This window comes from Cygnus olor, chromosome 3, assembly GCF_009769625.2.
Source record: "Cygnus olor isolate bCygOlo1 chromosome 3, bCygOlo1.pri.v2, whole genome shotgun sequence".
NCBI classification, from domain to species: Eukaryota; Metazoa; Chordata; class Aves; order Anseriformes; family Anatidae; genus Cygnus; species Cygnus olor.
Genome location: NC_049171.1, coordinates 119,516,242 through 119,532,103, shown reverse-complemented (window position 1 = coordinate 119,532,103; position 15,862 = coordinate 119,516,242). Strand labels below are relative to the sequence as shown.

At 38.5% G+C, this 15,862-nt stretch overlaps 1 protein-coding gene across 2 annotated transcripts in view; it reads right to left on the bottom strand.

The window, feature by feature from the left end:
* Positions 1-15,862, bottom strand: part of PSME4 (proteasome activator subunit 4) — a 70,770-nt gene that overhangs the window by 47,650 nt on the left and 7,258 nt on the right. The window contains exons 1-5 of one of the 2 annotated variants that reach the window (XM_040554081.1): positions 14,012-14,348; positions 6,622-6,762; positions 5,949-6,065; positions 1,603-1,647; positions 747-896 (exon numbers count right to left, since the gene is read on the bottom strand). In XM_040554081.1, coding sequence (XP_040410015.1) covers positions 747-896; positions 1,603-1,647; positions 5,949-6,065; positions 6,622-6,762; positions 14,012-14,181 — 623 coding nt within the window. In that variant the 5' untranslated portion in view covers positions 14,182-14,348. Of the gene's footprint in view, positions 1-746; positions 897-1,602; positions 1,648-5,948; positions 6,066-6,621; positions 6,763-14,011; positions 14,349-15,862 lie in introns of those variants that run through there. The other variant, XM_040554082.1, reaches the window with a different exon arrangement.

Genomic DNA, 15,862 nt, shown 5'->3' with positions numbered 1-15,862 from the left:
GTAACAGCTGTAACTTTAGCCTACATGAAGGACGCATGAGAAGCTACCCCAAAGGCGTGTAGGTACTTAAAAGTATATTACAGTTTACCATTTTAACTCACGTCACTATCCCTTCAAAATCAAAATGTACTGAATTCTATTTAGTTTGCTTTGTTGTAGATTGTCTGCTTTACTCTTAGAGAACAAACTCAGAAAACAAGCAGGTTTTCTTTTCTTTCTTCTTCCAGGTTACTTTTACAAAAGAAGAATGCTGACAGAATTTGTCTTTAACTCCTTCCAAAAATGCTGTTAAAAGCCACCATTCATTTTACTGGTGACCAGGCTGCAGACATTTCTGTCATCACTAATTTTATGCTCAAATAGAAACAGGAAGAACCGAGAAGATCCCAATAAGTTTGATCTCTAACATGGAGAACAATTCTGAAAGCATTCCAAATAAGCACTGCTCCACCACAAAAGCTAAAACCTGGAATTTTTAATGCTGAATTCAAGATTATTTACAGAACCTGTACTTTTGAAAATGAATAGCTATTCTGATGTATGTGGTTATTTCCATTCCTATTGTTTTCAAATACCAAATTCCATTACAACATGAATGCAAGATACATACACTTAAAGGAAACAACACACGATCTGATTTACTTGACTTGAATTCTGATTTACCTGACTTGAATGTTATCCTGTAAGAGATGAACGTTGGTATTTGTAGCAGAACACTATACCAAGAGACATTCAGTTACACTTACCTGAAACCCTTATGGTGAAGTTCAGGAGGAAGGGTAGTAGGTAGAAAGAGTTCAAAGTAGGTAATAGCCTTTTGCATGGTAACATCAAACGGGCACATTAAAGGCCGCCATTCATCCAGCATCTCTGCAGTAGCATCTTCTGGAAAATATCTGAATGCAAGGCAACCATTGAACATACAGACTTAGCTTTAAAGTTAGAGTGTGCACATGTGATTTTTTTTTATTATTATTTTAAACATTAATACCTATCTAGCCATTTGTCACAAATCTTACTTTTACTCTAAGCCCAGGTACCCAGGGACAATAGGTAGGTACTCCTCAACCCCACTTAAACTTCACAAAATACAATTTCAGATCAAGGATGACACAATGAAAGATTTAAAATTTCTTCTCTACAGCTCTGCAGTATCTTAAACTGCTAACAAAATGAATTAAACTGGTTCAGGCGCACACATTCTCAGCACATATTACAGTACAAAAGATGGAAAGCAATGGTGGCCTTATCAAGTGATATCCTAGCTTAACTAGCTATTATTAACGGGTTTTCAACCAAGGCTATTAACAAAAAAAGATTATTCTAAGGCACTTACACATTACAACACTGAATATGCCCGTCACTGTTTTCCACTTTAAGCAACCTATGAACCTGATGCATTGATCAGCCTCAACCTCAGTAAAACAGAAAAGCCTCCACTCTCCACCCCAGACATCCTCAACCTGCAGCAAGAACAGCAGGTAAAGAATGGCTAATAGGGTTCCATACTTGTTTGCTTTTTAAAACACTTTTCTTTCCTCTCTAAAAAGTAATATTAAAGATACTGGCTCAAAAAAAAAAAAAAACAACACAGTTACTCACGGTCTGCAGCTCTTCACAAGCGTTTTTAGAACACTTTCTACAGAACTGAAACAAGAAAGGAGATATTAAGGATACCACATTACCAAATTTCTAGGACAGCATAAAATAAAGAACCATTTGCTGATTTTTCTCAAGAGTTTAAGATAATGTTGATGCAATTAGATGTCTTCAGTGAACATGCAGTAGCTAATCACCTTCAAGGCAGACCTAATCATACAGATTGAAACTGCTCCCCTAAACTCCTGGTTCTACTTTCCATACACCACTCTAATATTCACTGCATATTAACTAAAGAGTGAAAAAATATTTCTTAGAAGCAATATCCTGCATTTTGTCCATGAACAACTAGCAAAGCAAGCTATCTTCTTAAATAAATATTAAATCTTAAATATTTATAGGATAAAAGCAATAGACTTCAGAAAATTATTATTAGATTCTAAACACCATATCCAACCTTTTCAATTTGTTTTTCGTTGTTGTTGTTGTTTAGAGGTTCGAAGAAAGAAGTATCTGCAAATCAATAGTTATTTCATTACATTCCCCTCGCACTTAACAGCTCATTTTAAGCATTTCACTCATAGCAATAAAGCTTATTATAGAATTAGAGTCACTTAATTTGAGAAATCATTTTAACATGAATTGCCACAGGATGCCATCAAACCATTTGAAAAAGAAGAATTCAGAATAGTCGCAAAGAACAAGGGAGGCAGGGGGAAGAAATCAATGGAACCGTAAAGGCTGCCAATTTTTAGGTTTGTTAAGTCCACTATTTACTACAAGACAGGCTCAAGACTAAATTCTGCTTTCACCAAAGATCATTCCCTGAACACAAGTTCTAGCAAAAGAATTTCTTACACAACATATTTTCTGAGCTCTTAATAGAAAAAAAATGCATTCTTTAGGTCACCATCATAAACTAAGCCACAGAAATGCTATTCTGATCAGAATAAAGATGATTCAAATTTATCATCTTTAGACTCTCACCCAAGATCAGTTCAGATCAGTAACTTCAAGACACACAAATACAGAGCATGCACACACTCTTTCTCTAGTCCTACACAAATAAAACTGATCCCAAACAAGCGAGGTGAAATATAAAATAAACCACCATTTCTAGAGCAGTTGGGGATGGGTGGGTGTCTGTGTGCAAAGAATCCCTCTAACACCTCAAGATTCACTGCAAGCCAGCAAAAGCCCACCCAGCCCTCATAACACTACTTCAGTTCAAGCAGCACTCTAGAAGTTGCAAAATTCTGGACGTTTTATCCACCAGTGGCAAAGTAAATCTTTTATCTCTGCTAGAATGTAAACTGAGCTTACTGACAGCTTCTAAGATGCAAAGATGAACGGCCAACCATTCATTAAACAAAAACAAGATAAACTCCAGAAGAAGCTCATAAAGATTGTGGGTTAAAAAGAATACTTTCTTGAAAGAGTTAGGAAACAGGTTCCAAGAGTAGATAAAGCATGAACCAGCAACATTCCTGAAGAGCACTAAAGATCAACATGAAAATTGTTTCTGTGACAAAACAGATATTCCCATACTATCACGTTCTACTGAAGCAGACTATTGCTGTGGAGAATCTGAAGGACAGAAGAATTTTAAGATACAAACACTAATGGCCAGAGATCAACAAGCCTTTCAAGGACACAAATTTGAAGTCCAATCTTAGCATCTGGGAGTGAAAGAGAGCAAAAGAGGAAGACTGGAAGGGCTTTCCCCTCCTGATCACAAATTTAGAATGGAAGCTATAAAAAAAACAGAAAACAATTTTATATGTGAAGAAGCTTCCATCTAAGATGCAGTTAAACCACAGGCCAACTACAGAAGACATCTTGTAAGACCCCACTTTGATGACTACTAGCTAGAAAAGGACAAGACAACATAGCTGTGAAGGACAAGACACTGCTGGTTGCTGTTTTCATTATCACTTTGAACCAACTCTCTCAAGCCTCGTAGCAGTGGTTAAGTGGCTTTTATTCCCCTTCTGGTTAGGCTTTCTGCATACCCATTATTGCAGAATTGTTCAAAAATATCTGCATTTATCACACTAGCAAATTTCTGCACACAGCTGTACCACTGAACTTAGCCAAGGGTTAATAGAGCCCAACAGCAAACAGTTCAATACATAAACCACCCTGGATTGGATCCACAGCCCACTACAGTTTGTCCTCCTGTTCCTGCTCAACTATTTAATGCTGACCATTTGGAAAAGGCATTAAAACCTTTCTAAAACAAATATAACAAAGTAACTTATGCTGGTAGGTATACTATTATATTATCCTATTAATTACTGAAGCAGTTTATTTAATGATAAAGGAAAACTCCTCCTCCCTTTCAGTTTTCTTTGCTTTCAGTTCCTCCTTGTTACGTGAAGGATTATCACGTTATTACACCTCATCAAATGGACACATTAAAAACAGCCAACACCACCATAACCCTAACACTACTCATCATTTTGGCACCACACAACTGTTTTCCTCATTTAGGAAGGACATCACAATATTAATTTGTAAATCTATTTTTTCTGCACTTTCAAAGAGAAACATGCTTCAGTTAAAGCAATAAAATACAAACCTACACTGTTGACTCTTATATTATCAAAAAGCAGCAAAAGCATCATTTTCAAATTTTCGGGAAGGATTCAGGCCTGAAGCGATGTTCTAACCCTACAGCAGACATTCCATTATTAGAGTTTAAATTAAGACAATTAAAAGAGAACCAGCTATAGTTTCACAAATGGTATTATTCTAGTGAATTTCTAACTATGCTGAGCCAAAAAACCAGTATCTTATTTGACTAGTACAACTAAAGATTTTTTTTAAAAAATACAAGCAAAATATACCCCAAATCAAACCACTGCAATCCTAAAATTTCTCTCTGCTGACTACTTCCACTTGTATCACTTTTAAACTATTTCTGAACTTATGTATTCATGAAACCCTCTGATATGGTTTCCCACTGTCACAATGGACTCTGCCAACACAGAAGCTTGGTTTCACACTTGACAACTACAAGGTTGTCCCCAAGTCATTTTCCAGGCCCTATTACCTCATTGCTAAAGCACTTTCCATGATTTCATAGTTTTTAATAGTAAGGTAAACTTACACAGTGACATGCACTCCTACACAAATACTGATTTTGTCCGTATTCAGACACTAATTCAACTGTAAAGCTTGCCTTTCGTAGACCCTCAAAATACATATGCTGGTTAAATTAGTTAGCGAATAGCCACTTTATCAGCCACTTCACACACGCTCTCTTGTTCCCCAATTAGAAAGGCTTACATACAGTGCGACATTCTCATAAACAGTGGTGGAATGTTAACATTGGTTTTCCAATACAATTATTTACACAGAAAATTATGCCTGTGTGACAAGTGTTACAATCTAACAGAACATGCAGAAGATTACACATCGGCCAGAGCTGAACAAAAAAAGTCATTCTTACCACCTATGTAATACATTAAGCACAAATGTTTTAGGTGAAGACAAGCCTGGTCGATATGAACTGAATGTAAAAAAAAATTAAGAGAGTAGTTAAATTATCAGCTATATATCAAATTAACCCAGCTTTTAAAAATATCTCAACATCCACCAAAAAGATACCCCTCAAAATTGACTTGAAAAAACACCAAAACAAAAAGCACCGTATGAGAACAAATCGCACTGCATTTTTAGATGGAGTGTCTGATATGTAATGCTGTTAATAAAAGCTAGAAGCTAGACAGACCATCACAACTGGTAGCTTCGTCCCAGCTTAACCTCCCTCCCCACTACACAATTTTCTCACACAGTAAATGAAAAGTGTCAAGCCAACACCCCCACAGACACTTGTGCTGGCATACGCATGAAAAAGGCTCTGCTCTTTTGGATTCTCACTTAGAAATAGCATCTACAATTATCAAAATAGTGCAACTTTGCAAAATAGTACAATTAGCAAAATTATTTTTCCAGCTATGTAGCCATAAGACAAGTGCTGGGTGACAAGTTACAAAGCTACAGATATTTTCTGTTTGTGTCACATTTCAGCAATGGGATCCCCTATTCAGTAAAAGGAGTCAGTGATAATACTTGAATAGTCACAGACAGAAAGCAAGTTGATGGAGACCCTGTTTCAGTGTACTTAGAAGTGAACTTGATTATGTTCAGAAAGGAACAGTAACAAACATAAATCATGTATATCCCGCCATCAATTATTGTAGCCTCACATGCACTTACTGAAATCAATTTCATGAAATATAAACAAAAATATTTACAGTATACCTAATTACAGATATTAACAGTACCTTTGTAACTGTGCTTTCAAGCATAAAAAGTACTTAGGTTTTAAAATGCAAACTTACTTGGGAAACCAATTTAATCCAAGATGTTCTGTTTTGGAGTATAATATCCTTTCCAACATTTCATGAAGTGGTCTCCATGGTAACTCTAAATCATCCCTGGAAAGCAGTTCTTTTTTCCTAATATAAGAAAACACGGAGCACTTCAGGATTAAACATCTACGCTGACCTACTGCACACCAAAATAGCCCAGATCAGGAATACTGCTTTGAATCATGCTCTTCTTCAGCATTTGGCATAAACTGCAGGGAGGTCAGGGAATTTACAACCCAACCACTTACAGAATTTCTTTATGACCTCAAATAGTCAAGGTCTTCAACAAAAGTCTGACTAAGTGAAATAAGCATATCAAGTTGTGAGACGGTCTTCACCTCCTCCCTGTTTGGGATTCAGCCTTAACACTTAGCTCTCTGGGGTGCTTCCTTTTCCTAATACTGAAAAACTGACATTCTTTCACTTTCAAAACCACACATAGAGCTTTGAAAGGGGAAAGGTGTATACATAATGCAAACTCTTTCTAATCAAGATCATCTGTGCAGGGTGGATTAAGTGAAGTCACCTGTGTTACAGGTTACTAACATACTATTGCACTGAAGTATCTAACAACATGAAGCAAGTGAAGCGATCAACTACTTAGAGAAGAAAATTTCAGCAGTCATCAGAAATCCGTACTTACTTTAACAGGTTTATTAACAGGCGTGCAAATCCTTGCATCATGCTGATCTCCAGTTTTGGAATTGTTACCAACTCATACAACAGTTTGATAAAAAGCACGTGATCATCTTTGCTGAATTTTCTCCCATATAACCGGATGTATCTGCAAGCAAAACACAAGATGAGTCAGCAATATTTTTGAGCATGTTCCTTTTAGCTAAGACCCGAGCCAGATCCTGCCTGGCTTACTGTTTAATGAAACAAGGGAAAACCTCATTTAAGTTCCTGTTTGATAGATTTGAAAAGATATCTAGCAAGGGAATATTTTGATACCTGAAACCAACCACTGGGGAAAAAAAACTGAAGAATGATCCAATAAAGTACTACCTAACATAATGTCCAGATTTTATCTCTGGCATAGTTTGACTAGTCTTTTATACATATTTTTTTTTGTCATTTTTATGTGTTTTTTTTTTTTCTTCAATGCTCAGAAATTAGAATAACTCTTTCAAGAAAAACTGATTTATAACCAGGGGCAATCCTAACACTAAATTTAGTACTTCTTTTTGCTAGCCAGGAAGACGGATATTTATTGTACCTATAAAGTACAAACCTTAAAGAATTCGTAAATACTGGCAGGTAGCATTCCTAATCACTATAGGGTCCTCTGAAATTATAATTTGTGTGAAGTTTCTCCTAAGGGGAAATTGGAATTTAACTGAAGTTTCTTTTGTGAGCTTAAAAGCAACTTAAGAACCCTAAGTAGTTATAAAAAATGGAATTATGCTAAAAAGCAGTTATGTAGCAAAAGCATGATCTGTTTTTAAACCAATGAGGTAAAGGAAGCTTTACTTACAATAAATAACCAGGAAAAAAAAAAACAAGGACAGCTTGCTGTCTTCCAAGATTCCACAAACAGCATAACATAATGTTCACACCAGGTACCACAAAAACAATGACTATATTCTTTCACCTCAGCTCAAAATGTACTAACTACTGAATTTAGACTCTCTACATCCCCTTGTACTTATTTTCCTCTTTTTAAAAAAAAGCAACACCGTCACACAAGCAGTTTTATTGTACTCTATCCTTTTCAGGTGGGGCACTTTAAAAAGGAGACAGGACACAATGTAGAAGCTAATTTAAAAAATCAGTTTCAAGTTAAGTCCAAATCTGACAGCTTCCAGTAAGGCTAATCAATTTATTTAGACACTGACCTTTGCTGGTGGTGTGCTTCACTACTGTCCCTTTATTTACTATTTTTAAAAGGTATAGTTCCACTAGGACTAAGTTTAGAAGAGCTGCTTGCTATTTTCAAGCATAGATTGAAAAAAGGAATGCATTTAACTTTTTAAAAATAACCTCCTCCAACAAAAGTTACATAAGGTTCTAGTGCAGCATCTTACACATCACGCCACTACAATTTATTACTCACCTGAGAAGCACACTTTTCCTTTGTATTACTGCTCCAACTACCCTCCTTAAAGGGTCATAAGAAACACTACTAATACGTTGCCCTCCAAGTAGCTGTTAGACAAAGCGTACAAGATACAACCCCTTACAAAACAAGGTCTGTAGAAGCCTGTTTATTGTTTTTGTTTAAAAGATTCAGTAGAGCTTGGGTTGATTCATTGTTAAATATACACCAGTGGAGCATTGAGGCTTGTTCTAGTAATGTGAAGAATGCCAGATCTCACACCACTTATTTGGTATGTGGGAGAGCAAACACTACAAAATGCCTACACAGGAACCACCACATGAAAAGATGATCTCTGAAAGAAACCTATGTGGATGTAATACAGCCTAGGTAATTCTTAGAGGGGCAAATATAAGCAGCTACTGAGCTAATAACAAAACCAAAGCTCACTGTCTTGATTGCTGAATTTGTTTTCCGAAATTGATTCCTGCAACACTGAGAAGTTCAGTTTGTTATTATCTGTTTTGCTTTCAAATGCTTCGTGTTTCTCTGTAAGCTTTTACTCCTCACAGCCCTTCCAGTGCGAAAACTGATCACATAGAAATAAAGTTCAGGTCCCTCACTAAAACACACGAGGCATACTTTACAGTGCCACAAGAGCACACAGGATAGGGACAACAGCTTGAGTAGGTTTTTCTACTCCACCACTTCCCCATTTCTCAACTTAAAAAAAAAAAAACAAACAACAAACAACACTCATCTGCCAGGATCACCCACAGCTAGTAACTTTATCTATTCCAGGAAACTGACTCCTTTTGGTAAGTTGCCTTGCTTTTTCCTTCTAACATTTTTTTCCAATCTTCCTCCTCCAGCTTCCTTTGAATACACAGTGGGACAGCTGCGGGGCTTGGGGAAACCAATAATCGCTAGTCTCCAGAGAAGAAAAAAGAGCTTCTACAGCACTTCTTGTCACTTCCTTTTTCTTTTTCCCATTGATTTCAACAGAGGATTTTGCATTTACTGAGCAGTATTGTCACTAATGTTCATTTCAATGTGTTTTACTCCTTTCACACCCAGAAGGAAGTGAATGAAATATAAACTAACCCACTCCTCTACCACAGGAGGTATGTGGATCAGCCAGAAACACCACCCACCCACAGAATGACCAAACAGTCAAACAGCTACACTTTCCACATGTATAAAACAGACAATGCAGAAAGAGTCCTCAGAAAACAACAGGTGCAACTGATTTTTTTCCTCTTAGCTTTCCCTTACTGTTTATTAAAAGGGGAAGACGGTTGGATGCACTGATCAAACTGCTTACTTACACAAGGTAAAGACACTTTTCATGACACTACACATCTGAGAAAGAACACACCAGCTACACAGGAACACTAACAGCTCATTTCTGAAATCAACTTTAACCTTTTGCGACTTCCATTTTGTTGTCGTTCAGTCATATACACTTAACATGTACATCTCTACTCTCATAATGTTAGGTACAGAGTAACAAATAATAGTGATTTAATTTCTTCACGTATTATTAAAGAAAACAAAACAAAACTGCAGAAGCCTGAAAAAATAAATTATAACTACAAATAAACACTCCGCAAGAGATCCAGGGACTCTGTCAGCATTGCTGGATGTAACAAAAAAGAAAACGTTTGCATGGTTACCATTCTTGACATTTCTAACACCAGTTCTACTTATACCAAATGCTGTTTAATTAAGAAACAGAGGAAAGAGTACAATACAAAGTAATGTACTGAATACAAAGATGCCTGGGAAATGGAGCTAGACGCCAAACTGCTCCCGTAATGCAGCTTCTTTATGTACATGAAAAAGCAGATTTTAAAACCATCAATTATTGTCTTGCTGCACAGTTGGATTAAGATGACAGTCGGAAAATGTTTAATTCTAGAAAGGGACTACTCACATTTATCTCAAGATTAAATGAGCAAAATGTAATGGAAGTATCCTCAGGAGAGGATCCTCCCACTACTAAAGGCAAGAATATATCCAGTTCTTCATGCAGGACAGCTAGGGGCTAATCACTATATGCTTGTTCACCATATAAATGGTGGCTCCTCTTGAGGAAAAAAAAAGTACTGGGTTAGTTAATGGAAAAAAATAATAATTTAATTCTAGAACTAAATTGTTGCAAATCAAAAACTTCCTGTAAGAAGGCAGGCAATACTACATTGAGATGTTACTTGAAATCTTAATTCCATTGCCCTTTTGATTCCTTCTGTAAGGAAACCGTCTCTCAACCTCTATCAGCCAACTGCAAAAATTATAAATAAATTGTGCTACATTGTGCTGGTCACTGGGTTCAGATTTGAAGATCAGCTATGAGCAAATAAAAGGTTATTAGGAAGTGAAAATTCTATCTGCAGCTCCATCCTTTCTGCATAGAGTGCAAGGCCTCTATACACAAAATAAAATTAGAACCCAAACCCAATTCCCTCCTTTAAAAGTATTAGGTACCCAACCTCTCACTCCACAATTACAATAGACCTATTTTTAGGAAGTGTACTGTTGTACCAAGCAGACAGCCTAAATTACCCTAGAAGTTGGCTGCTCTGCTACAGTTAAAAATTGCCTTCACTTACGAAGCTGCATAGAGCACTCTCCTAAATTCCTAGCTATCTACTTTCAATTTCTCATGCACAGGAGAGGATTACAATTGGCCTAAAGCTGTTTTGACAAATGGTATTGAAAACAATGAATCATGCTCACCAAAACCACTTAAATCACATGCATGTTTACACCGTACGTGCACATAACCATTATGTATCCAAAAGAAGGCTTACATTTTTCTGATAAAGATGGGAGAGGAATAGTTAGATGAAAAAAAGATTTATATTGCAAAAGTGATTAAAATATTTCAGCAAAGTCTGATTGACAGGCTTTCCCATAATTCAGAACTGCTGAGCTCCATTTTTTCTTACCTTACACTTAAGTGTAATTTTGTAATAAACCTGTACCTGGCAAACACACAAAATAACATTGTCAGGAACAGAAGCGGTTTCCTTCAGCTCCAAAAATTCTACCCTTACCTACTGAAGTAAAAAGTACAGAACGACACTCGTGTGTTTCCCAGGCTGCAGTCAACCACATGCACTGTAACTGTTAAATGTTCATATTATACTGATATCCTCATTTACAGGCTATGCTTTAAAAAAAACAAAACAAAACAAAACCTATGCACAACATTTTTCAGTAAAATGTAAAAAAGTGAAAAAATTGAAACAGCAACCTATTTTTGACCTAAGAGGCAGAAGTATGATGCAAGTCCATTTAAGCAAATGACTTTGATGCAACTTGCCTTTTTTTTTTTGGACATTGTAACAAGTTATACAACAACTGACATTCAGTCTTCTGCTTTCACAACAGGATTAGTGTTTTGTAAGATACAGATTTTACTAGCCAAAGTTTGAGGAGTCTCGCGGTAATGATTAGGTTTGAACACGAATCTTTGAGGTACATACAGTTTGACTTGCATAAGAAGTTCCCCTAAGTCACAAGTTAGTTAAGTAACTGCTCTATTCCTGTCCTCACAAGAAAGTTCTCACCACACTCTGTATATGCATTCCAACAAAAGGATCTGTTTACGTTATGAAAAATTACACATAAACAGCAAATCATGCAAATTAGATTACAGACATTTCACCTGATAAACTCCATTTTTGCCCTTTTTTTCCCCTCTTACTCAGACCATGACATTGGATAGCTGAAACAGCTGCTTTAAGGACTATGGGCAAGTCACGCTCACTTGTTGAGAGTGTAAGAAACAGAAGATCTCAGGTTCATCTGTCATCACAAAATTGAAACTGATATTCAAAATTTTTAAATTAAAAAATATTTGAGTTCCACTTTTGTTCTTCATACTCCACAGAGATCATCCATAGCTGTATAAAGTTGCAGGGTACCTGAGGAGGTACAACTACACTAGTTTATAATACACGTGTTTTTTTTTTTCCCCACTTAATCATGCGTTTGTACATCTAAAAACGTTTGTATTATTTCATGAACAGATAAAAAACGTTAGTTTAAAGGTATGTTGGACATGATTCTGAATTATAATTTAATCCACAGAATACTGTGAAAATTCTGCCTTTTATGATTCAGATATTTGCAACAAGGCTAAGCAGAGATCTCACCATGATGAGGATCCTTTACGTTTCTCCATCAAACAACTGTAAAATTTATTGGAGCTGCTCAGCAGGGAAAAGGTACTAAGCTGACACTGAGATGAACTACCCTCTATTAACAGACAACAAAGATTAGATTTTTTTCTCATTATCCTGTAATTTGACTTAGGTATGAAATCAGAACACTATATACTTTGGAAGCATTTCATTTAGGCCTAAACTTTAATAAAAGTATTCAATCCCACAGAAGTACGTTGTCAAGTTCAGCTGAAGAGCAAAACACCTCTCTCATGTTAAGTTTACCAGCTTATTTTTAAACTGATGCCACTGTTTCCTTCCCTGCCTGCATCCAAACATATTCCAAGTCTTACTGCACATAATATGCCACAAAGAAATCTTAGGACTGAAAGGCATCGGACAAGTTGCAAAACACACAATAAATTAGAACTTCAAAGAGTAGGTGGAAAACCACAAATTAGAGCCTCCTGACATTTCTGTGATTCATAAAGTAGCATAGCAGCAGTTCTCAACAGGCTAAATTCACTGCCCTAAAGCCTAAACTGGTAACAGTAATTACAATTTACAGAATGACTACCAGGGTAATTCTAACGTAAATCCTTTGAAAGCATGTAGGATTGTGCGCTACATTTAGCCTACGTATCTAATATAGATTTTTCTCTTAGTAAGAACTAGTACAGTTTATCTCAGCTTGATTAGTATATGAAGTTCTACAAGTCCAAAGGCAACAGGTATCACTGAAACCAGTGTAAGCTCCCAGATGGCTGAGGGGGGAAGTTCAAAAAAACAGTACTGACCTAGTTCCAAGCAGGTTCAAACTGTCACATAATGAAAACACGTGAGTCATTTTGCAACCGTCAATGTAATTCTATCTAAGAATGCCTCTTGGCAAATATAAAGACTTACATTTCAATACAGATGAACCAAATAGATTTGACTGCCTAGTATGTATTAAATTCTAAATTAGTTGTTTATATATACATATATATATATATATATAAAAAAAGGAAAATTCTAAGTGAGGATCTCTGAATTCTACAAAAAGCACATAGTTCATCATTTCTAGCGCAGAGAAAATACCATCACAGCAAAAATAACGTACAGAAATATGGTTAACTGATTGAAGTTACCGGAGTCATTGCCATCTGATGCCATTTTCAGTGCCAGAGCATCAAAAATAGTGGCAATGAAAATAGCATAAGTATGCTTTGTAAAATTCGTTAAGAGAAACCTACACTCTGCTCAGTGATACTGTATCGAACTCAAGCTCTTTGAAATTGTGTTAAAAACACTTCACAGGCACACGGTGGAGCCACGCAGTGTCCGGTGCCCCAGCAGAGGCGAGATAGTAGGGCTTTTCTTACTGCTAGGCTCTGTTTACAGAGCATTAAGGCATAATTTAATCCTGCTAGCACTGAACCAACAAATACCCCGTCTTGAGAAAGACTTCGCGTTCCTAAAGCAGAAGTTACACGCAGATAACATCTTGCACAACTTGCCTAAAAAGGCAAGAGGTCAAACAGGTGGTCAAGTAGGCGTTCAGAAATAAATAGCTTAGAAATAACGACATAAAAAAACCTCCCGACTCATGAAATCGTCCAGGCTCTCAGAGCCAGGCGAGCTGTAGGAAACGAAACCACCTTTGCCCCGGTTTCCTCCGCCGAGCTAGTGGCGGGCTGTGCGGGACAGGGGCGGGCGGCGGGCCCCGACCCTCCCCGGCCCCGCAGCCCCGGGAGACCCCGGGGACACCCCCAGAAAGCTCGGTTCCCCCCCTCTCCCGGAGCCCGACCCGCCGCGGTGTGAGGCGGGCAGGGGGCACTCACGTCGAGAGCTTCCTGGTCCAGAAGAGGCCCCCGGGCCACAACTCCTGCAGCTGCACGGCCCGCGCCAGGTTGCCTTTGATCTGCGCCAGGAAGCGGCCGGCCTCGGCCTCCAGGCGCTCGCCGTAGGGCAGCAGCTTGTTGTACACGATCTCCTTCTGAGGCGGCGCCATGGCCGCGGCCGCTGCCCCGGCTCGGCCCCCGGCGCTGAGACGGCGGCGCCGCGCCGTGACGGCACGCCGGGGACGGCGCACCGGGAACAGCCCCGAGCGGCCCGGAACAGCCCCGAGCGGCCGGGTACGGGCCCCGCTCCGCCCCGCTCCCTTCCGGCGCGACGGCGGAAGGCGGCGGTGGCGGCTGAGGAAGGCGGCTCCCGGCCCGGCCGCGCCTGAGGGGAGGCGGCGCCGCGCCGCGCCGCCATTTGCGCGCCGCCTCGCCAGTCACAGAGTGGGGCCCGACGCCGCTTCCAGGTCGCTTCTTTCGTGCCTCTGCGGTTAAATAAAGTTTATTAAAACGGCCGCGGTCCGAACCTACTAACGTAACGTTCCCCCAACTGCTGCCGGGGGAAGAGAACCGGCCGGCGGTCCTCACCCCTTGGGGGTGCCGGGGCTAATTAGTCACGGGGCTGGCTGCAGAACGGCTAAGAGGCTTATTCCAAATAAAAATGCTGGTAAAGCACAGCTCCGCGCTGCCCGGGCCTGCTGCTGGTCTCTGTGGGTGTAGGATGAAGCCTGTGACAGATACGTGATAACAAGTAGTGCTGATAGCTGTTATCTCCAGCTGTCGACTAAATATAATTGCTAACTGAATTTCCCCTCAAGAATCACATCGTGACCATTGAACAGCTGCAAATGTATTAGATTTAGGGCTACGGACAAGGACAAATCCTGTTTTCTCATCTTTATGCTCAAATTAGCCCTGCTTAAAATTTGATAGAAAAAAAAATGATTAAACGATGGAACATACTACAAAGAGGAGAAATGTAATAAAAAACTGATGTGGCATAGGCTATGGCACTCAGACATTCTCATGGCATCTGCCTGAAGAGTACCTTTACACCATATTGTTATGTGCCTTTGTATCAGACGTTATTTCTCTTTTAAATCCAGTGCAACAGGAAATAATTCGCATGCACCTGTTCGAGCAGAGTGACGCTACCTCAATTTACAGCCATCACAAAATAATCAGCACTGTAACTTTCTTCACGAGCAAAGTATTACAAAAGCAGCCTTATATAGACAAGGTTTTCCCAGGCACCAAAAGGAAGCTCTGTGCTACTTTGTAGATCTCCCATCTAATATTTTTACTGTAACATCTCAGGAAAGTGAAAGTTTATGATCACTTCTTAAATGCATCAAATAACTCCTCAATGCTTCAGTGAAAATAATTGTTCTCGGTTGTAGGATGAAAGCAGGATAAAATACTCAGCTAATTTCCCTTGACTGAAGTACTACAAAGGGTCAAGCCTTTTCAAGCAGGTTTTGAAGAAACAAAATTAATTCTACCTTTTCCCGCTTTCCTAGAACTACAATTTTAATAGAGGAAGGACGACGATTTTGTGTTGTGCTCAGTACTTTTACAGTGAGCTTCCATTCCTACAACATTTTCTATCACATATTCTTGTAGATTATGTATATCAGCGCTTACATTATTACAGAACAGTTGCAACTATAGTTCGTATGTGTGTGTGTTTTGAAGGTTATTGCCATCTTTCACAGAGGCATCCTGTCTACCCTATGCAAAATAATTTGTGTGAGAATTTCTCTCCTTTTTGGCCTGAGTTAAAAATAGAACATGATTATGATCAAATTTCTGTGTGCAGTACATTTTGTTTACTATTCTGCTGGTGAAAAC